The sequence below is a fragment of the Thamnophis sirtalis genome, unplaced genomic scaffold (assembly GCF_051295495.1).
Source record: "Thamnophis sirtalis isolate CommonGarterSnake01/CBP01778 unplaced genomic scaffold, rThaSir2_p1.2 scaffold_15, whole genome shotgun sequence".
NCBI lineage: Eukaryota > Metazoa > Chordata > Lepidosauria > Squamata > Natricidae > Thamnophis > Thamnophis sirtalis.
The window spans coordinates 12,369,298-12,397,197 of record NW_028261395.1 but is presented as its reverse complement, the minus strand read 5'-3'; the positions used below and the strand labels follow the sequence as shown (position 1 = coordinate 12,397,197).

The following is a 27,900-nucleotide window of genomic DNA, read 5'->3' as shown; positions in this document are numbered from 1 at the left end:
TTTTCCTTCTTTCCATCCAAACTTGACTTCATCACTTGAATGCTAACTTTTGTTTAAAGTAGTGATTGAAACAGTTCTCGTGGTCCTTGCCCAGGCCAGTTCCATATTTTTTATAATTGCTGATAGATATTACAATTCTTGATGATTGTAGAAACAACTGGTTTTTTTAGAATTGGTAAATGTTTCTCACAGTAAAAGAATCCTCATACTTTTATGATAGGTCTGTTTTAATGATTAAATTATTTTGAATCCCTTTTAGTAGCCAGATTAAAAAAAAAACTTTTACAAATAATGGTGTGTTTGTGACTCTTAATAGCTCATGTTTTTACATTTGTTCTGGCTGTAAGCTGTTCCTTTGTGTTCAGGTCTGGCCTCAGAAGGATAATGTAGCACTTGGGGATGAAGATGCAGCCCAGCAGACCAGCACTGGAGGCCAGGATGGAGAAGACCTGAACAGCCACCATGTATTTCCCTTTGGTGCTCAGGTAGGTGGGCACAAAAGTCACCCAGACGCTGCAGAAGACCAGCATGCTGAAGGTGATCAGCTTGGCTTCGTTGAAGGCCCCAGGCAGATTCCTGGCCAGGAAAGCCACCGTGAAGCAGATGGCAGCCAGGAAGCCCATGTAGCTGAGGGTGACGTAGAACATGACAACGGCCCCTTCGTTGCATTGCAGGATGATCTCTCCAGGCTGGGAGTGGAGGTCAGAGTCAGGGAATGGGGGAGAAGCTCCCAGCCAGATGGAGCAGATGATAATTTGGACTGCAGAAGAAGACAGGATGATGGAGTTGGCCAAGCTCTTCCCCAACCATCTCTTCACCCGATTTCCTGGTTTTGTGGCCAGGAAAGCCAGCACCACCGTGATGGTTTTGGCCAAGAGAGAAGAAACGGCAACTGAGAAGATGATACTGAAAACCGTTTGTCGGAGAAGGCAGGTGGCTTTCCTTGGTTGACCAATGAAGAGAGAAGGAGACAAGAAGCAAAGCAGGAGGGAGACCAGGAGGATGTAGGAGAGGTCCCGGTTGTTGGCTTTGACAATGGGAGTTTCTCCATATTTAATGAAGATAATTAAAACAAGGACTGTAGTTAGGAACAAGAGCAGGGCAAAAGAGACCAGGATGATGCCCAGATGTTCTTCATAAGACAGGAAGGCTATAACTTTGGGGATACATTGGACTCTGGACTCATTTGGATATTTGTCATCTGGACACTTGGTGCATTTTTCTGCGTCTGAGAAACCAAAAATCAATTTTTAAAATATTTTGTTCCTTTTATTTTTCATTAAAAATACCATAAGAAGGATGTATTTTTTTAAAGTAGCTAGGTATATGAAGTTGAGGAAAGTCCTAGGGTGTTAATTATTTCTGGTGTAATGTAATTCATAGGAAGCTACATTATTACAGGTTAATAATGAATCATATAATCCGGCTGATGAGTTCCCAACCCCACTTGAATGGTTGCGGCTGTTGATGAGTTTTTTAATTTGTTTTTTTAAATTTGTTTTGTCTTCTTTGTCTTTTGTACTCCCCATTTCCCTATTTGGTTTGTTAGCCGCCCTGTCCCCCCTCGGGGAATAGGGTGGCATACAAGTTTAATCAAATCAAATCAAATCAAATAAAACCTTCCTGAGTGGAGAAGGTCCCCTCCGGGCAAGGAACGCAGTCATAGCAGCAAACTGGCTCTCCTTCTCGAGCCCTCTTGACAAATCCAGGATGACAATTTTCTGCACAGTTGGACTGAGGCAGGGACTGAGCAGAAAAATGAAGAAAGCCAAAGAAAATGTGTTAGTAGTCAACATTCATGGAAAATAGAGATAGACACGGACATTAGCCAAATAGCCTCTGGTCTTCATGTAAGTAAATATGAAATCCCTGACTACTACTAAGAAGATGCAGGAGGTATAACTAACTACTGGCAGATTCTTCATTTAGTTCCTCCCTTTCGCTTTTGGCATTTAACATTACAATAAAGGACTTTTCTACTTAATAAAGTCAGCAGAGATGGAATTGAAAAAAGATTTACATATGATGATATATTCATATTAAAACAGAGAAAAAATTTATTGTAAAAGATTTAGTAAATTTCTATTTCATTAGATTTTTCAATAAAGAATAAAACTGTGATGAAGAAAGAAACCTCTGACCAGTAAGATCTTGAAAGGTTTCCATAAAACATGGCAAAGCCCCTCCACTCACTGTAGGTCCCGTCTGTTGAAGAACTACAATCAGATAACACCAACTGGCATGGGATGCCAACCACCCTGGAGACTCTCGGCTTTGCCCACTTGAAATGGGACCCTGGAAAACAAAGAAATGACTCCAAAATTTATCTCACCTTATTGAGCAACTTTAGCCGTGAAAGAAAGTCTTGGTTGATAGAAAATCTCTGTCTTTCAAAATACGGCAGAATCTCTCTCCTGGGATCCTCTTTGGGGAGAACCAAGAAGCCGTGAATGGCTACATCTGCTCTTATCTCTCCATTTTGGTCCAAGTACAGTTTACAGTGAGAAATATTCCAAAATTCATTCTTCTCTAGAAAGGGATGAAACTAGAATGGGAACATCCAGGAATTTGAAAAGCAGAAACCTTTGTTTCTTATCCCAGATTGAATCTTTCTTCTACAATTGTCTATGTTTTTTATATACAGCAGATAGATGACAGGTCTAGTAGATATATAGTTTATAATTGTGGGCCTATTTTGGAAGTGGGAGAAACTATTATTGCTGTATTGTATTCAATTGGGGAGACAATATGCATGTCTTTGTCTGTTTTTAATGTTTCATCTAGTTTTGTTTTGTCTTTGTAATAGTTTATTTTTCAAAACTATAAGAGGAATATCAAGTTTCGAGAAACAATATTTATGATAAGCACACAGAGAAGGGTTCATAAGTAAAAAGCAGTATAAAAGTATCTGATTTTTATCTACTAGGACTTGATTAACAATGGAGTCTCATATAAGTACATTAATGATGGACTGGAAGAAACACGAAGGGTACCAAATTTGATATGTATGTTTGTGAAAATGATCTCAAAATCGTAGTTAACTGGAAACAGAATCTGAGTCAGCAGGGTGATGTCCATGGAAAGAAGGCAAATGCAGCCATAAGAATCTGAGGAAGTGAACGTTCTGGTTTGGGGAGACCCCAACTCAAGGACCAGGTCCCCTTGCAGGCATCACACGTGGAGGAGAATTTGCCCAAAATCTATGTGAACTTCAGGGAAGGACAATGAAGCCAAGGAAGAGTTGAAAGGAGCTGCTTTTAGCCTTGAGGAAAGACAACAAGGAGAAGAGCTGAAAATCAAGAGGAGTCTGGGAACCCCCTTTCCAATTGAAACAATCTCTCGGTTGGGGAAGGGAGGATACAGCCAGTGGTGGGATTCAGACAGTCCGGCCCGGTTCGAGTGAACCGATAGTAAAAATTCTGCCTGGCCACGTCTCTCCCCACCACTACTTGCCTCGCAGGCCTTGGCTGGGGCCTTAGAGTCATTGCTGCAGCTGCTGTTTGGCTCCCTTGCCTCAACCACGTGGCCACACAGCCCAGCCTGTTTGCCTGTCTTTGCCGTGACCTCCTGCTCGTCTTGGTCTGCTCCCGAATGTCCACCTCAGGCTGCTCCCGACCACTCCAGCAGCGACCATTCTTCACCTTTTCCCTCTTTCCTTTCTCTTTTCCTTTTTCCTTCCCTTCCCATTCCCTCCGTTTTTCATCCTTTCCTTCTTTCCCATTTCCTTTCCTTTCCCTCCCCCTTCCTTCCTTTCCTTCCTTCCTTTCCTTCCTTCCTTTCCTTCCTTCCTTTCCTTCCTTCCTTTCCTTCCTTCCTTTCCTTCCTTCCTTCCTTCCTTCCTTCCTTCCTTCCCTCCTTCCTTCCTGGGGGTCTGAGGGTGAGTCAGGGGACCCCTTTCCTCCTTGACCCCCCCCAACATCTGGTCTGATGACAATTATGGCTAAAAGGCCTTTGGAAGCTGGGGCTACCCCCTCCCCCTCCCCCTCCCCATTGCAGAAACTCCTCTTGCTGCAGAATTCGGATCTTTCAGATCTTCTTCTCCGCCCCCCCCCCCCATCCTCTCCCCTGCACAGGCTCAGTTGCTGCTTAGAGGGGGAGGGGAGATTTCTGGTTTTGCAGGGCTGAGAGGAAAAGGGGGAGGATGAACAGGCCCTCCAAGGCTGCCCACCCCTTTGCGTTTCTGCAACCAATGCGGAGTTCAGAATGACGCTTCTCCAAAGAAGTTATGGGGAACCCAACTCCCACCCACCCCCCGCTGCCCCTTCCTGAGCCCAAAAAACTCCCACGCAAAGCAACGCTGCCTCCCTCTCAGGAGTGGGGGAGAGAATGGATGGGAGGAAAGAAAAACTTGGGGAAGAGGGAAGGAGATCCAGAGGATATGGGGAGAGGCCCTCGCCCTGTTTCTGCCTCCTCCCAGGCGGCCCACAAGGTTGAAAAGCTTCTGATTCCTCACTCTCTTTTTCTTTTTTCTCCTCCCCCCTCCCACTCTCTCTCTCACACACACTCACACTCTTATCCCTGCAAGTCCCCTAAGGTGACCAGATTTTCAGATTGGAAAAGAGGGACACCCTTGACGGGGGGGGGGGGGGGGGGGGCTTGATTAAAAAAATTTTTTTTTGTCAAAAGGTCACCCCAGGACACTGAAACCAGCATAAATACGAATCTGTTGCCAAACAAAATTTTGATCACGTGACCATGAGGATGCTGCAACGGTCGCTAAGTGTGAAAAATGGTCTCAACGGTTGCTAAGTGTGAAAAATTGTCTCAACGGTCGCTAAGTGTGAAAAATGGTCATCAGTCACTTTTTTCAATGCCATTGTAACTTTGGTCACTAAATGTTTTCCCCCTCCTCGAGACTCCTCACTTCTTCCTTCATTCCTCTTGCTTATCTACCTTCACCTTATCTGTCTTCTGCTCTTTCCCTCTCTTCCTTCCTTCCTCCCTCCTTCCATCCTCTTCTTTCCTCACTCACTCCCTTCCTCCTTTTTTCTCTTCCTTCCTCCTTCCATTCTTTATACGATATAAAATTCAATGAGGGTGAAACACACCAAATCTGGCAAAGCTGCCTTGCCCTTGCACCAACCTGGCCTGCCCATAGAATAGCAGCCACTTTGAGACACATAAACCTGGTCTGAACATATTGCATCACAAAGATTTGCAAAGATCACATTTGCAAAAAGGAACATTTCTTGTAGTAAATACATTTTATAAACAATTTAAAAGTAAAAATCCCCCCAAAATAATAAAAAAGGTATTCTATAAATAAAAGAAATCCTTAAAAACCATTGTTAAGTATTACACCAGCAATAATTTATACTGTCACCATTTCAAACTATCATCAGAAATACGAATCCGTTGCCAAACATCAACATTTTGATCGCGTAACCATGAGGATGCCACAACGGTCGCTAAGTGTGAAAATGGTCGCTAAGTGTGAAAAATGGTCATCAGTCTCTTTTTTCAATGCCATTGTATCTTCCTGATTATTAAAAGTGCAAATTCACTCAGTGTCAATCATGACTCCTGAGTCCATTTCAAAGTATTGTGCATAGAAATTTTAAAAATGGCTTGTTTCAATTTATTTTGGATAGAATCTTTTTTTAAATAGTCTAAGACAATTTAAAAAAAGAATCAACACAGAATACCACTATTTTAAAAAATCATATGCACAATAAATAAAATATTATTTTAAAATACATTGAGCCTATACTCCTTACAGTAAATGACTCATCTGGAAACAAGCCAATAGCATTTTTTGTGCTTTCAAATTTACAGATGTTCCAAAATCAGCTTGAAGTCCAAATATTTAAAGACCACCCCCTCAAAGCTATCTTACCAGAGCTTTAAATATCTTCTGGGGAGGCCCTGTAATCCCATTCATGACAAAGGTAGGGCTTTCTCAGGAGAAAGGTCTCAGCTGGTGCCCTGCCCATCCTTTGGAAACCTCCTCCAGAGCAGGGAGCCCTAACCTGCTGTCCATTCAGGAAGGCTGTACAAATTATTCTGTCTTCTAGAGCCATTGGGATTTAATATGGTTTTATCACTGGATTTTCTTTTTATTGTTTTTGTGGAATTGTTACAATGATTTTATAATAATATAATTTTATTTGGCATTTTTGTTGCTGTAAACTGCTGAAAGCCCCTGATAGAATACAAATTATTTAATAATAAATTTAAAAAGCTGGGTGCAAGATATGAAAACACTGCAAACTATTGTTCAAGATAATTTGAGAAAAGGGAATCATTCACCAAGAGTGCTAATAACTACTGCTAAGTTATATAGCAAATCAGATACTAAGGCCTAATGCCACAGAGGGGAGAGAAATTCCTAAGTTTTCAAGATTTCCTGCACTGCTTCAAACATATACATTTAATACCAATGAATCCACAGCTATTATTTGATACAAGAAGATGGGTATGGAGAACGGAAAGAAATTTAAATTAATAAAAAAGATGCCACTGAAATCATCTGTTTTAAATTATAATCCCTCTTCCTGACAGTGGATCAATAAAAAAAGATTATGCCCAATTCAAACTGGAAAAATACATTTAGCTCAAAAAAATAAGATCGTCATGGTGATGAAAGAACATGGCAAGTATCCCTAGGAATTATTTGTCTCTCCAGGCAAATAATTGTTGCTCTGGTCTTTAATGCAATTCTTGCTTAAGGCAGAGCCCTCCCCCGAAAAAATGCTTCTGCCGGGCTGCGAGAGCCACGTGGAAGTTGTCTGCACAGCTGAAAAAAGGACTGTTTGCTGGGCTGGGAGGAGGAGACAGCCCCCTGCCTTCTCCCCCTTTGGCTTTGCGGAGTTCACAGCCAGCACGGGCGGCAAGTCTGGATGGAACCACGTGGAAGTTCTCTGCCCGACCGGCAGCCGCTTTTTACTCCCGAGTAAAATTTTTACTCGGGAGTAAATTTTACTCCCGAGTAAAATTTTTACTCGGGAGTAAGTAAAATTTACTCCCGAGTAAATTTTTTTACAAAACATGATTTATTTTACTCACCACCAGTAAGCGCAGCTGCAACCCCAACAAGAAAGACAAAATAAAATGGAGACTCGCCCATGCGTCCTCAGCTAAGGAGTCCAGCCAATCAGTGAGCTGGTTGGCCAGCTCACTGATTGGCTGGAGTCCAGCCAATCAACTCAGTGAGCGGCAGGCTGGGCTGGCTTAAATTTGTAGGTAGCATAGAACAGAACGATGAGCCAGCGCAGCAGCTGATGGGCGGGAGCTGCGAGCGCCAAAAAAAGCGTGCCTTTTAAAAAAGCGGGCGGGACGCGGGAAAATGCATCAAAAAGCGGGGGTGTCACGCCAAAAGCGTTATGTCTGGTCACCTTAAAGTCCCCCTTCTCTGCCTGCTCCAGAGAGAGAAGATTGCCTGCGCAGAAGAGGCACCGATCGAAGCGCATCCCAGTAAGTTAATCAGCCGGGCTTTCCTGGGATGCGAGCGATGCTGCCGGGTGCTTGGAAAGGACATCGGCCACCACTAAAATCAAACAATGAGGGGAGCCACAGAGCTGGATGGAAGTGTCTGTGTGCATGTGTGTGTATTTGTGTGTGCGTGTGTGTGTGTAAAATGGGTGGTTTCATCCAAAGGAGTTTTTGTTTCAGGTGGATCTTCTAGCTTTGGAAGGAGGAAAGGAAGGGGGAGAAAGAGAGAGAAAGAGAGAGATGAAAGAAAAGGAAAAAGAAAAGGAAAAGAAAGGAAAGGAGAGAGAGAAAGAAAGAGGGAGTTATGGAAGTGATGAAAGAAATGCCCTTCTGGGTTCAGCTCCAAGTGGGGAAAAAGACACTGGAGACATGGAGGCTGCTTGGAAAGATGGTTTCTTTTTTTTCTACATTAAATGTTTTTATTTTCCATTTTTCATTTTCGTACAGTCACATATATACTGTGCATAACTGGGGCCATACAACATTAAATAATCACAGCAATTCCTCTTGTCAACAATACCCCCAGAAATATAAATAAAATGAAACTCAAACTCAAACTCAAATAGAAGCCCAATATACCTCTTCCACTCTCCATACACCTCTTTCTTCCACCCCACTCCAACTTACTATCTTCCCTCCATCATTCCCCTCTACCCTACTTCCCCTCCCCCTCTACCACTCCTCTCTCCCAATCCACTCTCTCCCTTCCTTCTCACCCTCCCTCCCATCCTCTCTCCCGCTCTCTCTACCCCTCTTTCTTCTATCCCACTCCTCCTCCCCTTGGTGTATTTCTACTATATGTCAATGTATTCAGCTTGTCCTATTTTTACAGAGAAATTAAAGAGAAACAGTATACATGTGAAATCACATTACACTGAAATCTAACACATAGTATATATCCCCCCTACCCTACCCTCCCCCCTAACACCCCACCTCCCTCCCCCCACAACTTCCCATAGCCCATAGGAAAGATGGTTTCTTGTTGGACAGGGCCACATGGCTTGAGCCCTGAACAGAAAAGGTGATCACATCCTTCAATGTTGGTGGAGAAGAAGAGAAGGGCTGAAGGAAGGGCTTGCTAGGCTTTTTATAACCACCTCTCTGTTTCCTGTTCCTGTGTAAGAAATATATTCTGATTGGTTGTCAGACTCCCATGGGGCCAGGCAGGGGCTAATCTCTTGGCTGTGTTTTGAATCCAGGTATGTATGAGTTCTCTGATCCCATGTGGTCAGTTGAGTAAAGTTCCAACATTATCATGCCTTTACTCTCATCCCCCCTGGGGCTGCAGTGGAGAGGTCTTTGTTAAGTGGACTAGCCTGGCCTTCTCAATGGCCCTTTGACAAAGTGGGGAAGGACAGGAAGCTACAGGCAACTATTCTGTCTTTTAAAACATGTTTCTTTTCATATCCAGAGAAATATTCTGCCTTTTCAATATTTCCTAGGATATTTCATTTTTCTGGGAGAGGGCTGGATGATAACTTCCCACAGAAGGAAGGGAAAGAAAGAAGGAGAGAGAGGGAGGGAGGGAAGAGGAAATGAATGAGATATAGTTGGATGGATGGGTCAATAGATACATGGAGGGAGGGAGGGAGGGAGGGAGGGAGGGAAAGAGAGAAAATGAGAGGAAGGAAGGACACAGAAGCTTCAGAAGACTCTTTCAAACAGCACAACAATGTTTGAAAGGGCTGGAAGGGATCTTGGAGGTCATTTTCTAGTCCAACCCCTGCTCTAGTAGGGTCAGAAGTGACCTCGGAAGCCATCTAGTCCAACCCCCTGCTCCAGCTGGAGACCTTATATCCTCTGGATTATTTTGGTGCCTCTAACAGGGAGGAAAATTGCCAGAAAATGGAAGGAGTTTACTAGGACAAGGCTGCCATGCAGAGGAAGGCAGAGACAGTCCTTGACTTATGACAATTGAGCCCAACATTTTGGTTGCTAAGCAAGAGTGTTGTTAAGTGAGCTTTGCCACATTTTACTCAATCCATGACATCTCCTGGCTCTAACAGTCATGTGCAGGCTAGGGAAGAACATCTGAAGGCCTGTGTAATGTTCTAATGTGCAGAAGTGATAGTTAAATGTGTGGCAGAAAGTGGACTCTGGGTGTGTTTTTCCAAACGCAATAAGTGAGGTTGAATGTGTATAGTTTTAGAAGAGCTCTGTGTTTGTGTGTGTGTGTGTATGTGTGTGTACATACACATACAGTATATAAAGTAGATAATGTATCTTTTTGTGTGCCTATACACACACTATACCTTGTAATATGTATGTACACATATGGCATATATACATAGGATTAAATTGTGTATTTTGGATGTTCATTAGTAGTAAATAAATAGACAGGGAAATTGTATCTTGTTGACGCAAGGAGAGGCCAGGCAAGGTACCCCTTGACATAAGTGATGCCAAGTTGGCCACGCCCACCCAGTCACAAGACCACCAAGCCACAGAACCAGTAGTAAAAAGATTTGAATCCCACCACTGGATAGAACCCTCTTCCAATAACTGACTCCTGTTACATACGAGTGTAAGATCTGCTCACTCTTATTCCAGAGTGTCAGACATGGAAAAAGTGAATTCAGTTACAAGAGAGGAGATTTTAACTAAATGAGAGAAAAAATATGATAAAAGGATGAGCTGTTTTAGAGTTGAGCCAGTAAAGCAGAGAAGTTCAGTCTCCTCTTCATGGATCGTCTGAGAGCAAAGAGTGAGCAGCCATCAGTCAGAGAAGCTTGAACTGGGATTCCTCCAGATTCACTGGAGTATAAGATACACCAAGGTTTTGAAGAGGCAATTTCTCTTTGAATTAGAGACCGTCAACCCTTGAGAGGCCTGGAGCCCTTTAGCCAGTGACGCCGCTGGCTAAACAGATAATTATGCAAAGACCTGGAATCTTTTTGAGAGTTTCTTTGCCCGCCCACGTTTGTGATGTCCACCCTGCGCTCCAGGAGGGGAGAGGACTGGGGTGGGCAGACTGACCTTGATGAGGTCACCAAGCAGCTTGTTGGCCTCCACATAGGCTTTCTTCACCTCCTTGAACTTGTGACCCAACCCCATGCTGTGGGCCTGGAAGTGCAGGTTGGTGTACTGGCCACCGGGGATCTCGTTCTCGTAGACGTCTGCGTTGCCAGATTTCATGGTGGCCGTGCAGTCGAAGGCCGCGTAGAGGCCCCGGGCCACCTCCCAGTATTCACTGTAGTCAAAGACTTTCTCCATCTGGATGCCTGAGGGAAGGGAGGGGGGAAATCCTTCCCATCAGCCCAGAGCAGGGGGCAGCCCTGCCACCCAACCTGAGCCCAGCTCCATTTCCAGACAGAGTCAACCAGCTAACCAAATGAACAAACCTTTCGAGGTTGAATATGGCCAGGTCTGAGTCAGCGTTGTGTCTTCAGAAACACAGTGCAGTGACCTTCAGGACTGCCCCTTTCCCCTTTCTCTAAGGAGCTGCAAGTGACAAAGGTTCCTCCCTGCCAGAGGGCGCCAGAGAAATAAAAAGAGATAGAGAAATACAGTAGGGAGGGAGAGAGGGAGAGAGAGAGAGTAGGTAGATAGGTAGATGTTTCCAGGTGTATTTATCCATGTGCTGGAGAAGGAAATCGCTGACAATCTGCAGCACCTAAGACTTTGTTTCTGCTGGCACAGCACTTGATCAATGTAATTCTCATCAACCAGTTAAAAAGCTTTTCAAAAGGAAAAAAAAATGTTTTACACACTGCAAAGCCTATTTTTGTGAAAACAGCCCCCCCTTTTTTAAAAAAAATCATGAATAGCCTTGGGGGGGGCTTGCAGAGTGCTCCTTGTTGGAGGGGCAAAAATGGTCCATTTTTTGCTCTTCACTGCCCTCCCCAGCCCCCCGGAGCTCTCTGAAAGCCTCCATAATGGTATGCACAAACATTTTGGTGAAGGGGGCGGGGCTTCAGGAGGCAAAAAATGCTGTATTGGATGTATAAGATGCACCCAGATTTTAAGCCTCTTTTTTTGAGGGAAAAAGGTGCGTCTTATATTCTGAAAAATACGGTAACTCTTATGCTGTTGTTGCTCTAGCCCCAACTAGTGGCCGGGGGCAGATAAGCCTAACTCTAAGGTCTGAAGCCAGACTCCATTTTCTGTCAGCCTTTGGAGAAGACGGAAGCAGCCGTTGTGACCGAGACACCTGGTCATCCGGAGACGGCCTCCGTCCCTCACACGGAGCATCGCTGGAGAGGTTCCAGCTGCTCCTTTGCTGGCTGTTAGTTAATGCTGCCTATCTCGTCTTTCTATTTGATTTCCACTCTTTGCATCTCCTCAGTTTCACCTGCCCTCTTCTCCCAATAAAGCATCCAGATCCACGCCAGGCTCCCTTTCATTGGAGGAGAATAGGAGGGCTTAGCTGCCTGTCCAGCTGCACACAGACCCACCTGCAATGGGGACGGAAGGAAGGTGGAATTCCACCAGGCTAATCACAAACCCAAAAAAGGGGGATTTATTTTTAAAAAGAATAGAGCATTTTCCAATTAGCAGTGCTAAATATAAAAATGCCATGGAAGGAGGGAACCATTAATTCCCTGAGTAATTAAATTGGCCAAATCTGTTGAGATGGTTCCCCTCCTTCTCCTCTGGATTCCTCCTCCAAAGGATCTAAGATTAATGGATCCATATCGGGATCCCCTTACCTGCCATGGCTGCAGCCTTGGAGACCCCAAGATCTTTTCTCCCTCTTTCCTTCCCCTCCTCGATCTGGAGGAATATGCAGCATTCAGGGCCTGGGCCAGAGTCTTCGCGAGACTGTAAGGTTGGTAGTGATTTCGGGCCCTTAATCTGTCCTTTATCCTCTGGGTCTCCATTGGGGCTTTCTGGGTGCATCTTCTGCGGCCTTTGACAGAAAAGACGTTCTTTGAAAGAGAACAATGAAAATAACGATCTTGAAACTTTTCTTCCACAAAGAAAAAGGGTTCAAAGGCAGAATCTTTTGGCCTTCCTTTTACCAGATAACCAAAGCTCCAAATACTATGGATGTATCTGAGAAGTCTGCGCTTGTTTATTCTGTACACTGCAAAACTCGTGATGATCCAGACCTTCCCCTCAATGGGTCCTGGCAGACGCATAAAAGTTAAATGGAAAGGAAGAATTCTGTCCCAAATGAATTCATATTCCATGAAGTGAACAAAGACGTTGACTTGTCTCCACTTAGAGAGGGAATCCCTGAGGTATGCAGTATATCCAGTTGTTGAGAACAGTTGTGATACAACCACACAAATTCCATTCCTGACAAGCACAGGAGTGAAAGTCCTCATGAAATTCTCTCCCTTTTCTGTGTCTGAAGCAAAGAGGCCAATCAGGGTCCATCTGAAGTGGAGGAGCAGCTGGACAATTGCTGGGTAATGGAATCCTTCTTTGGGGAATATCTGGTGGAAAAAGGGAAATTTGCTTTTATCACTCAGAGCCTCTGAAGCGATTCCATTATTGATCTGGAAAAGGAATTGAAAGGATTAGAGCCGTGATGGGGGAACCTGTGGCATGCAGAGCCTCCTCTCCCGGCACACCAGCCACCCCAGCCCAGCTCCACTAACATCCACATGCAGGTGCACCTCCTGCCGGCCAGCTGGTTTTCGGGCCCTTTGTGGGGGGCCAGGGCGGGGGACGCATGAGTATGTGTGTCTGTGTGTGTGTACGTGCTCACATTGCGCAGGAAACTCCGGTGGGCTGGAATGAATGGTCTGGGCCTCCAGTGCTTTCTCGCTCAGTTGGAGGCTTCCTTCAGCCTTAAAACAGTTTCAGGGGTTTTATTTTTTATTTTTTGCTTTGAGGTTGGTACAGGAGGCTTTCCAGGGCCAAAATGGGGTGCAGAAAGCGCAGGTTTTTTCCCCCCCATTTTAGCCCTGGAAAGCTTCTTGCACCAACCTGGGAGCAAAGAAAAAACCCTGCAACTGTTTGAAGGCTGAAGGAAGCCTCCAACTGAGCAAGGAAGCACTGGGGGGGGGGGGGGGAGGCCGTCCACACTCACTTCCAGCCCACCAGAGTTTTCTGCCCCAGTGCAGAAATGAGAGCCTGTCCTGTGGAGCCCACTGCCGCTTGGGCTGGCTGGCTGGGGAGGGGGCAATCATGGTGCTTAGGTGGCAGCAGCCTGCATGCCCCAACTGTGCCAGGGAGGAAATGAGAGGCCCTGCTTGAATGGAGATGAAAGTACACACACACCCTGCCTCCCTGCTCAGCTGTCGCCCACACCATTGGCAGCAGTTTGAGTGCCCTGGCTGAAGCACACTTTCTCTCATGAAATGCAAGCATGGAATAAACTGAGCCTGGTTTGTTCTCAGTCTTTTCAGTGGCCACAAACTACTAGCAAAAGTGGCATTTGATCACAAGGCAAGGAATGTTTCCCCGTTTGCATTTGGGCATCCCATTCAGGACTGGAACGACAAAGAAAAATAAGGAAAGAGTGGAAGAGAGCAAAGAAGCAAAAAGAGGGAAAGAGGGGAAGGAAGAATGAAGAGGGAAGGAAAAATAAGGGAAGGAAGGAGATTATAAGGAGAGAGATTGGGTGTGTGAGGTAAATTCACCTGACCTTCAACAGCCCTGCTGGCTTCGACCAACCCCTTGTCCCCTCCTCCTGACCTCTCCTGGTGGTCTCCCATCCTATCATTGAGGATGCTTTGGTTACAAAGCTAGGTCTCATAAGGAGAGAGAGTGTGCCTCCCTCTGACCCACATACTTTGCCCTCCTGCACACACCATTGGCAACCAAGGAGAGTGAGCACAGCAGCAGTGAGAGCACGCCCACCATGGCCTCCAAAATCAACCACAATGGGGCCCTCAATGAAATTGAGTTCGACACCCCTGGACTAACAGATGACCTGAGTGCTGCATGTGTTGCTCTCAAATTTCCAAAGTCTGAGTCAAGGTTAGAAAAATTATCAGTGTGCATCAACAGCAAAGGTCACATTAATCAAAAGGATGCCAAATGCAAACTTTTACCTTTCAATAAAAAGGTGTTTGTATCATTGAAAGTGCTGTTATTGTGGGTTTTTTTTCAGAGAAAAGACATTAATCACCTATGAGTTGTTTTTCTAAACGAAAACCTCATTATGCCTGATTAAATCGCGTCGCTGACGTCATCAGCAGGGCGACAACAGCGAGCGCGGAGAAAGAAGGGTGCTTTAAATAGCGCTTTGAAAGCAAGCCGATTCAAGTTAAGGTAAGGGTTAGGTTTAGGGTTAGGGTTAGGGTTAGGGTTAGGGTTAGGGTTAGGGTTAGGGTTAGGTTAAGGGTTAGGGTTAGGTTAATGGTTAGGATTAGGTTTAGCGTTAGGTTAAGGGTTAGGTTTAGGGTTAGGTTTAGGGTTAGGTTAAGGGTTAGGTTTAGGGTTAGGTTTAGGGTTAGGTTTAGGATTAGGTTTAGGGGGGTTATGTTTAGGTTTAGGGGTTAATTTTAGGTTTAGCGTTTGCAGCATGCTTTTTTCTCCGCGCTGTTGTCGTGCTGTGATGACGTCAGCTACGCGGTTTCGGCGAGCGCCCTTTAGTCGAACGCGGTTTTGTGGTGGAACCCTGTGGCACGCGTGCCAGAGGTTCGCCATCCTGGTTCTAGGCGAATTGCCAACCTTAGCCTAGCAAAGTAACGTCTTGTGAAAAGTAAAATGTGGATTCTGCCAAGGAGCCTTGTTTGTAACTTAAAATGTAAGTTCTGCATTCCCTAACAAAGCTCTGAGTTATACACCAGAAAATGTATTTCTTTTCCCTTCTAAAGTCCATTGTTTTCAGAGCACTGAGAAAACTCATGAAATTCACATAATATCAATTTATGTTTCTATAGCAATGACGTTCTGTGCAAGCTCTGTGAGCTGTAAGATGTTTGTAAAAGTTTTCCTCTCTCTGCCTGCTCTGTTAAGGTGGGAGACCAAAAGGTCATCCAGTCTTTTGCTTTCTGCAGAAATAAAAGCTGATAATCCGTAGCCTCATCTTCAGAGTTTCACTGGACTTATCAGATTCTGAGCTGCATTCAAAAACCTTCCACAATGAAGAATGCTGTGTTATATTTGGGGTCAGATCAAGTCCACAATATTAGATTTCAATAAATCCAATCTTGTTCTCAGGAAAGCATTAGAATAATTTCTTAATTAGACATTGTTTAAAATATTAAAGACAGAATATTAGCAAGATTGTATAATAAAAGCGGAAAATAATAAATAAATTGAAAAACTATAAACAATATAAATCAAATTACTGTATCTCACCCCTACAATTTATTGCAATTAGATTAACATGTGCAAATGCCAACTGAATTATTCTATTCCAATAAACGGCCTACTATAATTTTGAGGATTGCTGCATATTTTAATGCTTAAATGGCCCAGATTCTTTGTGGAGGAATCTTTTTAGCTCCTTTTCCAGTTGTACAAGAAACATGGAGACCTCAGTTCCTAATACAGTTTGTTAGTACAATACAAGATTGGTCTTTAATTGAAATTCTGTCTGTTCTAACAGCCACAATTTTCTGAGTCTGTCAGTTTCCATAGATTAAATTTTATGCCAATAGCCATATTTTCTGATTTTAGGCAAAGCAGAAATTGTGGAAGTTCCCAAATCAGCTCTGAGGGGCAGCAGCTGGAGTCCTTTTGTCCTCCCCAAGATACTCCTCAGCGGCTGGGATTCAGTTGGTTCTGCTGGTGGTTTCTCTCTGAAGCCCCAAACATCAGATTGATGTAAGAACATGGGGGAAACCTTGGCCTCACATACTTCCATAATTGGGGCTGAGGAAGCTGGAGAGCTATAAGGTTTTCTTTTAAGCACCACTTTCACTCCTGTCTTCGATCTAACTGAGCTCCTTTGATGATGAGGGAGCCAAGATTCAGTCTCAGAGAAAACTACCCCAGGTAAGGAAAGGTCTTACTTGCTCTATTGGCTGACCATCTATGGCTAGGATGTCATTTCCCAAAGACCATAACTTTTGAGCTTGATTTATTAAGTATCAGATAATTATTATGAGAAAAGAACCCAAGTCTTATTTACAGGGTATATAATCCAATGTGTAAGTATGATAATATCACAGTGTAAATCAGCATGTTCCAATAGGTATTTAGCATGCTAAACATATCTACCTATAACAGAACTTATCGCCAAATAAAAGGGTTGGAAAGGACCTTTGAGGTCTTCTAGTCCAACCTTCTGCTCATGAAGGAGACCCTATTCCAGGGGTCCTCAAACTACGGCCCACAGGTCAGATATAGCCCACCGAAGCCATTAATCTGGCCCACGTGGGACCATGAGGCTGCCCCGCCCAAATCACCCCGCCCACCCTCCAGCCTCCACCCACCAGCTGAGCGCAGGACTTACCTTTGCATGCCCCACGGACTGAAGCTGTAAGGCAAGACCAAAGTTTTTGGCTGGCACAGTACTTCTGGGCACTGGGGAAGCCAAAAGCGGGATGCACAGAGGCCCCAGGAGGGGAAAATGGCGCCCTCTGCCTCAGCTTCTTAGCTTGGGCTGAGTGGAACGCAGAGCCATGTCACCTGGCACACGCAGCCTTGCCCGTTGCTCTTCCGGGTTTCTGGTGCGCATGTGTGTGCAACAATCAGCTGGCCTCTGTGTGTACAGTCGTGCCAGGAAGGGGAAGAGCTGGTGTTCCGGTTTCTGCGAGTGGATGCGCACCAGCCAGCTGATTGTCATGTGGGTGAATGCCAGAAACTGGAAGAGGAGCTGCCTGGTGCACATGCATGTACTGGCATGCGCACTGGGCAACTCCTCTTTCAGATCATGTCCCTGACAAGAGCCCTTGGTGCTGAAAAGGTTCTCCATCCATGCACTATTCCAAGGGTGGTTTTTCCATGACATTATAAAGCGGTACCAATACTTCACGGGATTTGGATTCTCTCCTTCTGTTGATGCAGCCTAGGATTGCAATGGCTTTTTTTGGCTGCTGCCACACATTGTTGGCTCACATTTGAGAGATTGTCCTCTAAGATTCCAAGATCCCTCTCACAGTTCCTGCTATTGAGCCAGGTTTCACCTAACCTCTACCTGTACATTTGGTTTCTCTAGCCTAAGTGTAAGATTTTACTTTTCTCTACATTGGATTTCCTTTTGCTAGATAGGCCCAGGGTTCAAGTCTTTCTAGATCCATCTGGATCTTCAGCCTATCTTCTGGGATGTTGGCTCTTCCTGCCAGTTTAGTGTCATCTGTAAATTTGATGAGTTCCCCATCTATCCCTCATCGAAATCGTTGATGAAGATGTTGAAGAGTACTGGGCCTAAAATAGAACCGTGGGGTCCCCCACTGCTTGTTTCCCTCCATGTAGATGCAGTTCCATTGAGGACCACAGGCTGAGTCCATCTGGAGCGGATGCTGTCTATCCCATATATTTTTAGCTTTCGAAGAAGTAGATGGTCGTTTACTTTGTCAAAGCCTTTCTAAAATCCAAGTACTGTATACTATGTGCACTGCATTTCACTGGTCCACTAATTTAGTAATTTTTGTCAAAAAATGAAATAACATTTATTTATGATCTGTGTTTGGATCCTTCATTTGTTGAAGTAAGTTGTCAATATCTAGACTGATTAACAAGGGTTCAAATATGCATCCTTCCCTTCCTCCTTGGTAAGTATCAATCCTTCTTCTCATGGCTCCATTGAGCCCAAACCTCCCTCTTAAACAAGGACCTGGAGAAAGAGCTTGGATCAGGGACAACAGGCTGAGTTCCATTTCGAGGGCAATCAATTTCCTACATAATATTTCTCTGTTAATTATGACAAATGCACTAACATCTAGAAAGCCAGCAAACTGTGTTTTAGTTTGCTGATATAGATAAGAGATTTTAAGACAAATTGTTAGCAATATTAGATTATTGACATGCAATATTTATTATAAAATCTATATAGCTGTTCACTACCTAAAACTTTCTGGTTCTTCTGCAAGGAATACATTTTTCTCAAGTTTAACTAAGAGGATCATGGCATAAAGTTTAGCCACAATATCTCCTAGTCAATTTGGCCTATAATTGCTAGACTTCTTTTTATTCCACCTTTTAATCAGATAAAATGCTACTATTGCCGACTTCAATCCAACTGGATATTGTAGACATTTTTTATATGTGAAAATGAAGATGCCAATAGAGACCCCAACAACCAGGGATATTTTTTGATCAATCAAATAGTTGGTAGAATGTCTTTTCCAGGGAATGAATTGCTTGCATTTCAGGCCTTTTATGATTAATCTCAACATGAACATAAAGGGGTAAAATATTGACATTTTTGCTTATATGGAGAAAAGCAGCTCTTGGATTCCATGGAGAAGACATGATTGCATCTATTGCTCACCCACCACCACCCACCCCTCACTTTACCAGATGGAGAAAAAGCCACACAAACCTGTGGGATTTTGTAGGTGCCTCCTAATGTTGATGCCTGGATGGAGATGTCCCTTCTAGCTGCATCAAGAAGAGCCAGAAGGTTCTCCTTCCTTCCACAGCTGTAGTTGGGGACATTGGCTTCTCCAGTGGAGAGAATGTCCAGCAAGGCATCTGAAGCGCGGAAAGTGCTCCAATAGTTGTCATGGATGTTGCAGCCCAGTGTGAGATTGTGCAGGAGCTGGGAATTCTTGTTGAGCGTTTGAATGTTGAAAATGAATCCTAAGGCATATGTAAAACTATTAACATCCCTATTGTAAAAAAATATATATTATAATGGGCAGCAACAAATACTTTTTAAAAATATATAAGCCTCCAAAAGCCTACTGAACCTTAAGCCAACATTGATTCAAAAGCAATGATCAGTTATACAAATATGGAAATGGGCTGAGGTACGACAACTACAACTGGTTCCACCACTACTTTCAATAAAATTCATGATTCAAGTGATAAATTAAGGATTGAACTGAGAGAGGAAAATAATCTGCAGCCCTTTCAGCTTTTTTTTCAGGCCTTTTTTTATTTGAGTTTGTTTCACAAAATCAGACAAGAGAGAGAAACCAAGGAAATCAAAATCATTGAGGAAATTAGACACAATCCCCAATATAGGAATAAATGAAAAATAAAAACAGAAAAGAAGGAGAGTGTTAGAATGGAGGGAGTGCAACTCTATCACCCTGAATGACTTACGGATCACGAAAAACAAACTGAAGAGAAGGAGCCACGTTGAAAAGCAAGTTTGTTTGCAGTCTTTCCCATCCAGTGGTGACTATACCGATGAGATGGTCTCCTGGGCTGTAAAAGCTCTGTGGTCGTTTTCCATCCTGGTGCTCCAAACTCTGCGGGCATTTCATTCCCAGCTTCCCAGAGACTGGATGGGACAAAAGCAGCATCAGAAGCAGAAGCAGGAGGTCCATCATTCATGGGGCGAATCAATGAATCCCCTTCCTGTTTCTAAAGAAGAATTAGAAGAATTCAAAGAAGTCTCACAAGGTGGAATATGATCCAGTTGCTTTCCTGATTCAAACACAGAGAAACACTCAGCTTCATCTGGAAAGGAGAGAGATGGACATTCAAGAGCACAGACCCTGCCTGTCCCCAAACTCCCTATTTCTTTGCTCAAAGTCTCCCCTGGAGGATTCGGCCAAAGAGCAGAGCTGAAACTTTTATCATAATTCTCCCTCTCAGGAGGGATCCCTCGATAATTCAACCAGTTCTTGGACTATAAAATTGTTGGGAAATTCTCTGGAGGGAAATGAAAGGGAAATAATCCCCATGTGATTCATAATAACAGGGGCAGATATCGAATTAAAGCCATCATCTAGAATTGAGAGATTTGGGGTCTCCAGGCTTGAGACTGACCCCAGAGGGAATACACATTACCTGTGGCTGAAGAAACAAATACATCTGAGATTTGTTGGCATAGTAATAAAAGACAAAACTCCAGGGACCAGTTAATGGCGGAGCATATCACAGAACTGAAATAGTTGGCAGCTGAGTTGGAACCAAAATGTACTTTATTTTGAAAGCTAATGCTCAAGGGCACCACATAAAAGGGCTGATACTATAGTATGGCCTGTCTCCAAGAACAAAATCAACTTTATTGAAAAAACTAGTTCCCAGAATTTTGCAGAGTTAAAAAAATGAGAGAGAGGGAGGGAGGGAGGGGGAGAGAGAGAGAGGTTAGAAAAAACGAAATCAGGGCTGCCTCTCACCCCATGGAATGAACACAGGAAGGAAGGAAGGAGAGGGGGAGGGGGGAGAAAAGTTAAAAGAAATGAATGAAAAGATGTCAAAATCAAGGCATGAAGTAAGGATGCCTTAGGAGATAAATGCCTCTTTGCTGATGTTATGATATTACTTTTATAGTTTCAACTTGGGTTGTTGAGAAGAGTTGCTTCCTACTGTGCTAATAATTGTTTTAAAATTAATAAATGAAAGTCAACAGTTAGGGTGTTTGGAAAATAACATCATAGACATATATGGCTATTTGATGGTGAGTCAATAGAGTGAATTAACATCTTTCCTTATTTAGAGTACTTTTCTCCAGAACTGAAAGTTCACTCACTCTTGTTCAATGAAGCGCTTTTAGAGCAGGGGACTCAGTGAATTTGCTGCTTAAATTTTAAAAACCATCCAGCTTCCTTAGCCCAATATATTAAAGTCTGTATTTCCAAGCTCCTATATCAAACTATAGTTAAGATAGTTCATGCTTAGTACAATTCCAGTCCCAGCATCTGAAGAGTATCTTAAAGATGGATAAAAGAACTTTAGCTTCTGTCCTCAGAACTAATTTAGGAAGTTGTTCATTTCTCTCTCTCACTACAATTAGGGAATATTATCATTGATCTAAAATGAAATTAGTGGAAAATGAGAGAACCCCAAATTTTGGTCTGTCAGAACCAACAAAATTTCAATTACGGACCACTTTCCTTGAACATCTGACAAATCCTATTAGGAGCTGTGGTTTCCCTGTCTCTTGCGTACTCGGAGAACAAGTTCAAGAGAAGGCTGCACAAAGAATCTGGGATATCCGAGCAGAGAAAGATACACCCAACCTCTCAATAAGGTTGGCACATTGAAGTGGGTGAGCTGCTACAAAGAGACCTCCCAAATTGCCAAGTATTGAGACGCAGAAATGCCTTAATATCTCAGGGTCGTATTTATTTGAACAACATTTGAAAAGCTCGTCATAATGGTTAATTAAAGAAATGTAATCAACTGCTTATAATGAAAAGGATTTTATTTGTGGAGCCCCAGTTAAGAAGATGTCATGCATCTTAATACATCTGTTATTGGAATGTCTACTGTCTAAGAAAGAGAAAGATCTTGGACTGCATTGTTAGACAAATGACTCATTGCTTAAATCAAAACAACTGATTTTCTGGGTGATCAGAATTCCAAAATTACATATAATGCAGCCCCTTATTGGAGCAAAACTCTTCCATTGAGTACTGGATATTTGGGTATGACTGTGGCAAATTTTAAGGATAATGAATACATATGTTTTCCAATTTTTATTCATATTCTTTCTCACTTATTTTTTTATTACTTTCCATTTTTATTTTTATGTATGGACTTATTATGCTCTGTGTTCTATATTATTCATCTTGACATGGCTTAATGGCTAATTGACAATAAATTCTTCTAATAGGTTCCTGAGAACCAGGTTGGAGTTATTAAAATCTAACATTTGGGATTTGATCTAACCCCCAATATAACAGGGCATTCTTCATTGCTTTTTTAGATCAGTGATAGAATTGCTTCAGAGACCCTGAGAGATAAAAATCAGTTCCCCTTTTTCCACCAGATGCTCCCCAAAGAAGGATTCCAGTACCCAGTAATTGTCCAACTGACTTTACCTTTTTTTCCAACAGACATCAATCTCTTTCAAGGATTGATTTTATACTAATTACAAATGATTTACTTTGCAGGGTGAAGAAGACAAAGATTATGGCGAGAGTTCTTTCAGATCATAATCCAGTCTGGATGGAATTGGGAAGGGTAGCCCAGGCAAGAAGGTCCTGGAGGTTCAATGAAAACTTATTTAGATATGAAAAGTATGTTAATGATTGTAAAAAATTGCTATCTAATATTTTGTTCTCAATATGAATAAGGGTACATCTATGGAATATGTATGGGATGCAAGCAAAGTGTATATGAGAGGAGTATTAATGAATATAAACAAAATACATAGACACAAACAAGGGCAAAAACGAAAAGAATTGGAAGAGGAAATTAAAGGGAAAGAGTCAGAATTAACATTGAATCCAGGAGATACAAAGATTAGGGAAACAATTGCTATATTAAAATCTCAGTTTGATATGCTGATCTCTGACCAGGTAGCCACCAGTTTATTATATGCTAAACATAATACTTTCTGCAATGCAAATAAACCCGGTAGGTGGTTGGCTTATCAGATTAGAAAAAAAAGGAAAGCTCGAAATGTATCCAAATTGTGTTACAGAGGGAAGGAAGTGTTTCAACAGGAAGAGATTCAAAAGGTATTTCGGGAATTTTTTACAGAGTTGTATAAAGGGGATAAAATTAAGGACGTAGATATAGACAAATACCTAGATAAAGAGAAAATCCCCCTAGTTAGAGAAGAACATAGGCATAAGCTGAATCAACCTATAACCTCTGGGGAAATTTTGCAGGCAATTAAACAATTAAAGTTAGGAAAAGCACCAGGCACAGATGGTTTAACAGCTGCTTATTACAAAAATTTACAGTTAGAAATGGTAGAACCCCTCAGAGAACTATTCAATAAAATTCAATCGGGAGGGAAAGTGCCCCCTTCGTGGAAGACTGCGTTCATATCGTTGATACCCAAAGAAGACCAAGACCTTACCCAACCAAAAAATTATAGACCTATTTCATTACTCAATGTAGATTATAAAATTTTTACTAAAATATTAGCAAATAGGCTAATGGGGGTAATTCAACAATTGATACATACCGATCAAACTGGTTTTATACAGGGCAGACAGATGAAGAACAACGTTAGATTAATTATTAACGCTTTAGAATACCTGGGAAAGAACAATCAAATCCCGGCCGCATTCATATTTTTGGATGCGGAGAAAGCCTTTGATCGAGTTAATTGGCAATTCCTGCTGAAGACATTGCAAAAAATGCAGATAGGAGATGGCTTTTTACGGTCAATTGGCGCAATATATCAGCAGCAAACAGCCCAGATCATTGTCAATGGAAGTCTGACAGACTCCTTTCAAATTGAAAAAGGTACAAGACAGGGCTGTCCTCTGTCCCCATTATTGTTTATTATAACTTTGGAAATACTGTTGAATAAGATACGGGGCTTGGGCGGTCTAAAAGGGATTAAAATTAGACAGCAAGAATATAGAGTCCGTGCATTTGCGGATGATCTGGTTATAATATTGGAACAACCGCAGGAATCTAGTAGGGTATTATTGAACACGATCAATCAATATGGTCAAGTCTCAGGATTTAAAATAAATCTAGGAAAAACCAAAATATTAGCTATAAATATGACTATCAAACAGAAGGAAGAACTGGGGGCGATGCTAAGATGTGAGGTAGTTAAAAAAGTTAAATATCTTGGAGTTAATATATTAATCTCAAATGGGAAATTATATAAGCATAATTATGAACCACTTTGGCATAGTATACAGTTGGAGTTGAAAAGGTGGGAGAAACTGCATTTGTCCTTGCTGGGTAGAATAGCGGCAGTAAAAATGAACATTTTACCAAAAATTTTATTTCTTTTTCAAATGTTACCAATACTTAAAAGAGATGCGAATCTTTTAGAATGGCAGAAGGGTATCAACAAATTTGTGTGGGCAGGAAAGAAGCCGAGGGTAAAGATGAAAATAATGCAAGATGCACGTGAAAGAGGAGGATTGAAATTACCTAACTTAAAATTATACTACGACGCAGTGGCATTATCTGCAATTAGTGACTGGATTCATCTAACTAATGACAGAATTTTGAATATCGAGGGATATGACTTGTTATATGGTTGGCATGCTTACCTGTTATTTAACAAAAAAATGGATAAGAAATTTAAAAATCATATCTTAAGAAATGCTTTATTGCAGGTTTGGAAAAAATATCAACATAAATTAAATGATAAAGTGCCCATGTGGGCAATTCCTAGACATGCAATTGAAAATATGAATGTAGAACAAAAACACGATAGAACCACCTATAGACAACTTCTTATCTCAGAAAGAGGGGTGATGCAACTAAAATCTTTAGAGGTACTTAAAGAAGAGAAGGTAGTTCAAATGTGGTTTCAGTATGGTCAACTACAGGCTAGGTGGAAAACAGATCAAAAAATTGGCTTTGTAAAAGTTGAGGATAATTTGTTTAAACAAATAAGAGATCAAAGCTCAATGCATATAAAGAGGATATATAATGTACTAATACAGATGGATTCTGAAACGGAACTGATTAAGGATTGTATGATAAAATGGGCTCAGAATATCGAGGAACCAATAATGCTTGAAACTGGGAAAGAATCTGGGTAAGAAATGTGAAATTTACACAAGCACAAAACTTGAGAGAAAATTTTTATAAGATGTTTTATAGATGGCACCTAGATCCTAAAAAGCTTGCCTCTATGTATCCAAATGTTCAACCTAAATGTTGGAGATGTGGTTCTTGTGATGCTACATATTTTCATATATGGTGGACATGTCGTAATGTCAAGGCATTTTGGATAAAAATATGGTGGATCCTGCAAAACATCTTCAAAAGAAGGATAAAATTTACCCCCCAGTTGTTTTTACTGGGTATATGTATTGACTTTACAGCAGCAGAGACTAATTTGGTTCTGTATTTAATAACGGCAGCAAGACTCTTGGTGGCGCAGTATTGGAAGAAGAAAGATTTACCTACAATTCAAGAATGGACTTTGAAAGTTATGAACTTAGCCGAAATGGCCAAAATTTCAGCATATCTCAAAGAACATTCAAACGAGAGATATAAACGAGACTGGAAAAAATGGATTGATTACATAAAAAGTAAATATGGGACTAAGAAACTCCAGATAGCTTATGCTTAGTATCAGTAACAATTTAAATTGTTTAAAATTTGGGTAACAGTAAGAAGCTGAGTTCAATGTAGAGATATTTTAGACTGTGATTGTCCAAAAGTTATACCACGTATGGTCTTTGGGAAGTCGGGGGGAGGGAAGGGAGGTGGGGATTTAGGGGGAGGGGGGAGGGGGGAAATACAATATGTGTTAAATTCCATGATTGTATTTGTATACTATGGCTTTTCAATGTTAGTGCGAAAATAGAACAAACCGAATATACTGGAAGGTAATAGAAATATACCGAAGGAAAGAGTCGAGTGAAAGAAGAAGGAGGGTGGAGAGGGTGAGAGAGAGGAGGAGGAGAAGGGAGGGAGGGAATGGATTAGAGGAAGTGATAGGGTTAGGGTTAGAAAGAAGGGGAGGGGAAGTAGGCGTAGAGGGGTGTGTGAGAAGGAAGAATGAAAGTTGGAGGGGGTTGAAAGAGGGTGTTTGGCGGGCCAAGGTGGTATATTGGGTTTGTATTGTAGAGGGCATTTTCTATATAAGTAAAGGCCGTGTTTATTACTCAATGTTATATGCCCTGATTAAGCACAGTGAATATGTGATTGTATAGAATGAAAACATAATAATATATATATATTGACATGGCTTAATGGCTAATTGACAATAAATTCTTCTAGTAGGTTCCTGAGAACCAGGTTGGAGTTATTAAAATCTAACGTTTTGGATTTGATCTAACCCCCAATATAACATAGCATTCTTCATTGCTTTTTTAGATCAGTGATAGAATTGCTTCAGAGACCTTGAGAGATAAAAATCAATTCCCCTTTTTCCACCAGATGCTCCCCAAAGAAGGATTCCAGTACCCAGTAATTGTCCAACTGCTCCTCCATTTCAGATGGACCCTGATTGGCCTCTTTGCTTCAGACACCGAGAAGGGAGAGAATTTCATGAGGATTTTCACCCCTATGCTGGTCAGGAATGGAATCACAACGATTCTCCATAGATGGAAATACAGCTCCCCTCTCTAAGTGGAGACAAGTCAATGTCTTTGTTCACTTCCTGGAAAATGTTCCTCTTGCAAACCGAGTTCTTCCTTTCCATTCAGCACTTGCACACTTGCCAGGACCCACTGAAGGGAAAGTTTGGATCTTGCCAATCTTGGGTGAAGCGACAATGAGAAGGCACAGGCTTTTCAAATATGTCCACAGTATTTGGAACTTTGCTTTTCAGGAAAAAAAGTCCTAAGGATGATCCCTTTGAACACAGTTTCTTTGTGGGACCTCAATATCAAGATAAGTATTTTCACTGTTCTGTTTCAAAGTCCATCTTCTCGGTCAAAGACAGGGCAAGATGCACCCAGAAAGCCCCACTGGAGACCCAGTGGAAATGGAACAGGATCCAGCCACCTCATTCTCTGTCGTAAACATTTTTTTAGATCTTGTGTAATTCTCCAGGCTTGAAAAAGGGTTGGTGGGAGATTTAAACTTCAGACTTGAGAGATTGTCTTGATGTGGTCTTCCAATAAAGTCGAATCACCTCATGTCGTTATGTTTTCTACCTGGTGTACCTGGGAGAAGATTAGCCTGGCAACTTTCTTCTTGAGAAATCCACGTTTTCTGGAAATCCCCCTGTTTTTCCCAAGGAGTTTACAAATAATCTCTTTGTTTGTTTCTTTGCTCAATTTATTTGTGGTCTGTTCTAAAATATTCTCTTTCATAGAGAAATTTGGTCAATGATATTTCATCAATACAAATGTAGTTTTTCTATATATGATTGACAAATTTTGCTGAACCTTTGTCAGTTTTGAAGACAGTGATAACACTTATTTCCCAATCCACAAAATTTGCAAATTAGACAACTCTAGAAGAAAGATTCACATGTGAAAAGACCACGAGTGGTAAGAAACCAAGCTTCCTGCTTTCAACCTTCATGGGTGTTTCTATTCCAGTTCCATCCATTTCTGGAGACAAGTGAATTTTGCAATCTTTCCAAGAAGAAACTGTACTTGGATCAAAATGGAGATGTAGCTGCAGATTTGAATATCATAAGCTGGGTTACTTTCCATAAGAAGGATGCCATTAAAGAGCAGCTGGAGAGTTTTCAAAGAGAGAGATTTATTATTAACCAAGATGCTCTTTTACGGTTCAAGTGGCTCAAGAAGTGAAATATAGGTATCCTTTATTTATTTTTGAAAGCTATTGAACCCATTTCAAGTTGGCTAAATCTGATCATTAAGGGGAAGACCTTCAAAGAGAATTGAATATAGGGAACAGAACACACAGAGTCTTCTTAGACTGCTTGGAAGGCTTCCATACTATGGACCAAGGTATCCTTTACATGCTGTAGCTTGAAACATTTTTAATGCTGATTTAGCCATGCCCCACTTGGGAGGCTGCTGACAGGATTTCAATCAATCAGAATAGAGCTGGGAGGGACCTTCGAGATCTTCTAGTCCAACCCCTGCTCAAGCAGGAGATCGCATACCATTTCAGACAACTGACCCCCGTTGATGAAGCACCCACAACCTCAGGAGTCAAGCTGCTCCACTGATTATTAATTGTTCTCACGGTTAGGAA

General features: G+C 42.1%; 1 protein-coding gene across 1 annotated transcript in view; it reads right to left on the bottom strand.

The window, feature by feature from the left end:
• Positions 1 to 220: 220 nt before the first annotated feature.
• The window catches only part of LOC148042471 (vomeronasal type-2 receptor 26-like), a 127,505-nt gene continuing 99,825 nt past the window's right edge, over positions 221 to 27,900 (bottom strand). The window contains exons 4-6 of the mRNA XM_087702057.1: positions 2,333 to 2,545; positions 1,620 to 1,746; positions 221 to 1,228 (exon numbers count right to left, since the gene is read on the bottom strand). Of these exons, the coding sequence (XP_087558183.1) occupies positions 318 to 1,228; positions 1,620 to 1,746; positions 2,333 to 2,545 (1,251 nt within the window). The 3' untranslated portion in view covers positions 221 to 317. The remainder of the gene's footprint in view (positions 1,229 to 1,619; positions 1,747 to 2,332; positions 2,546 to 27,900) is intronic.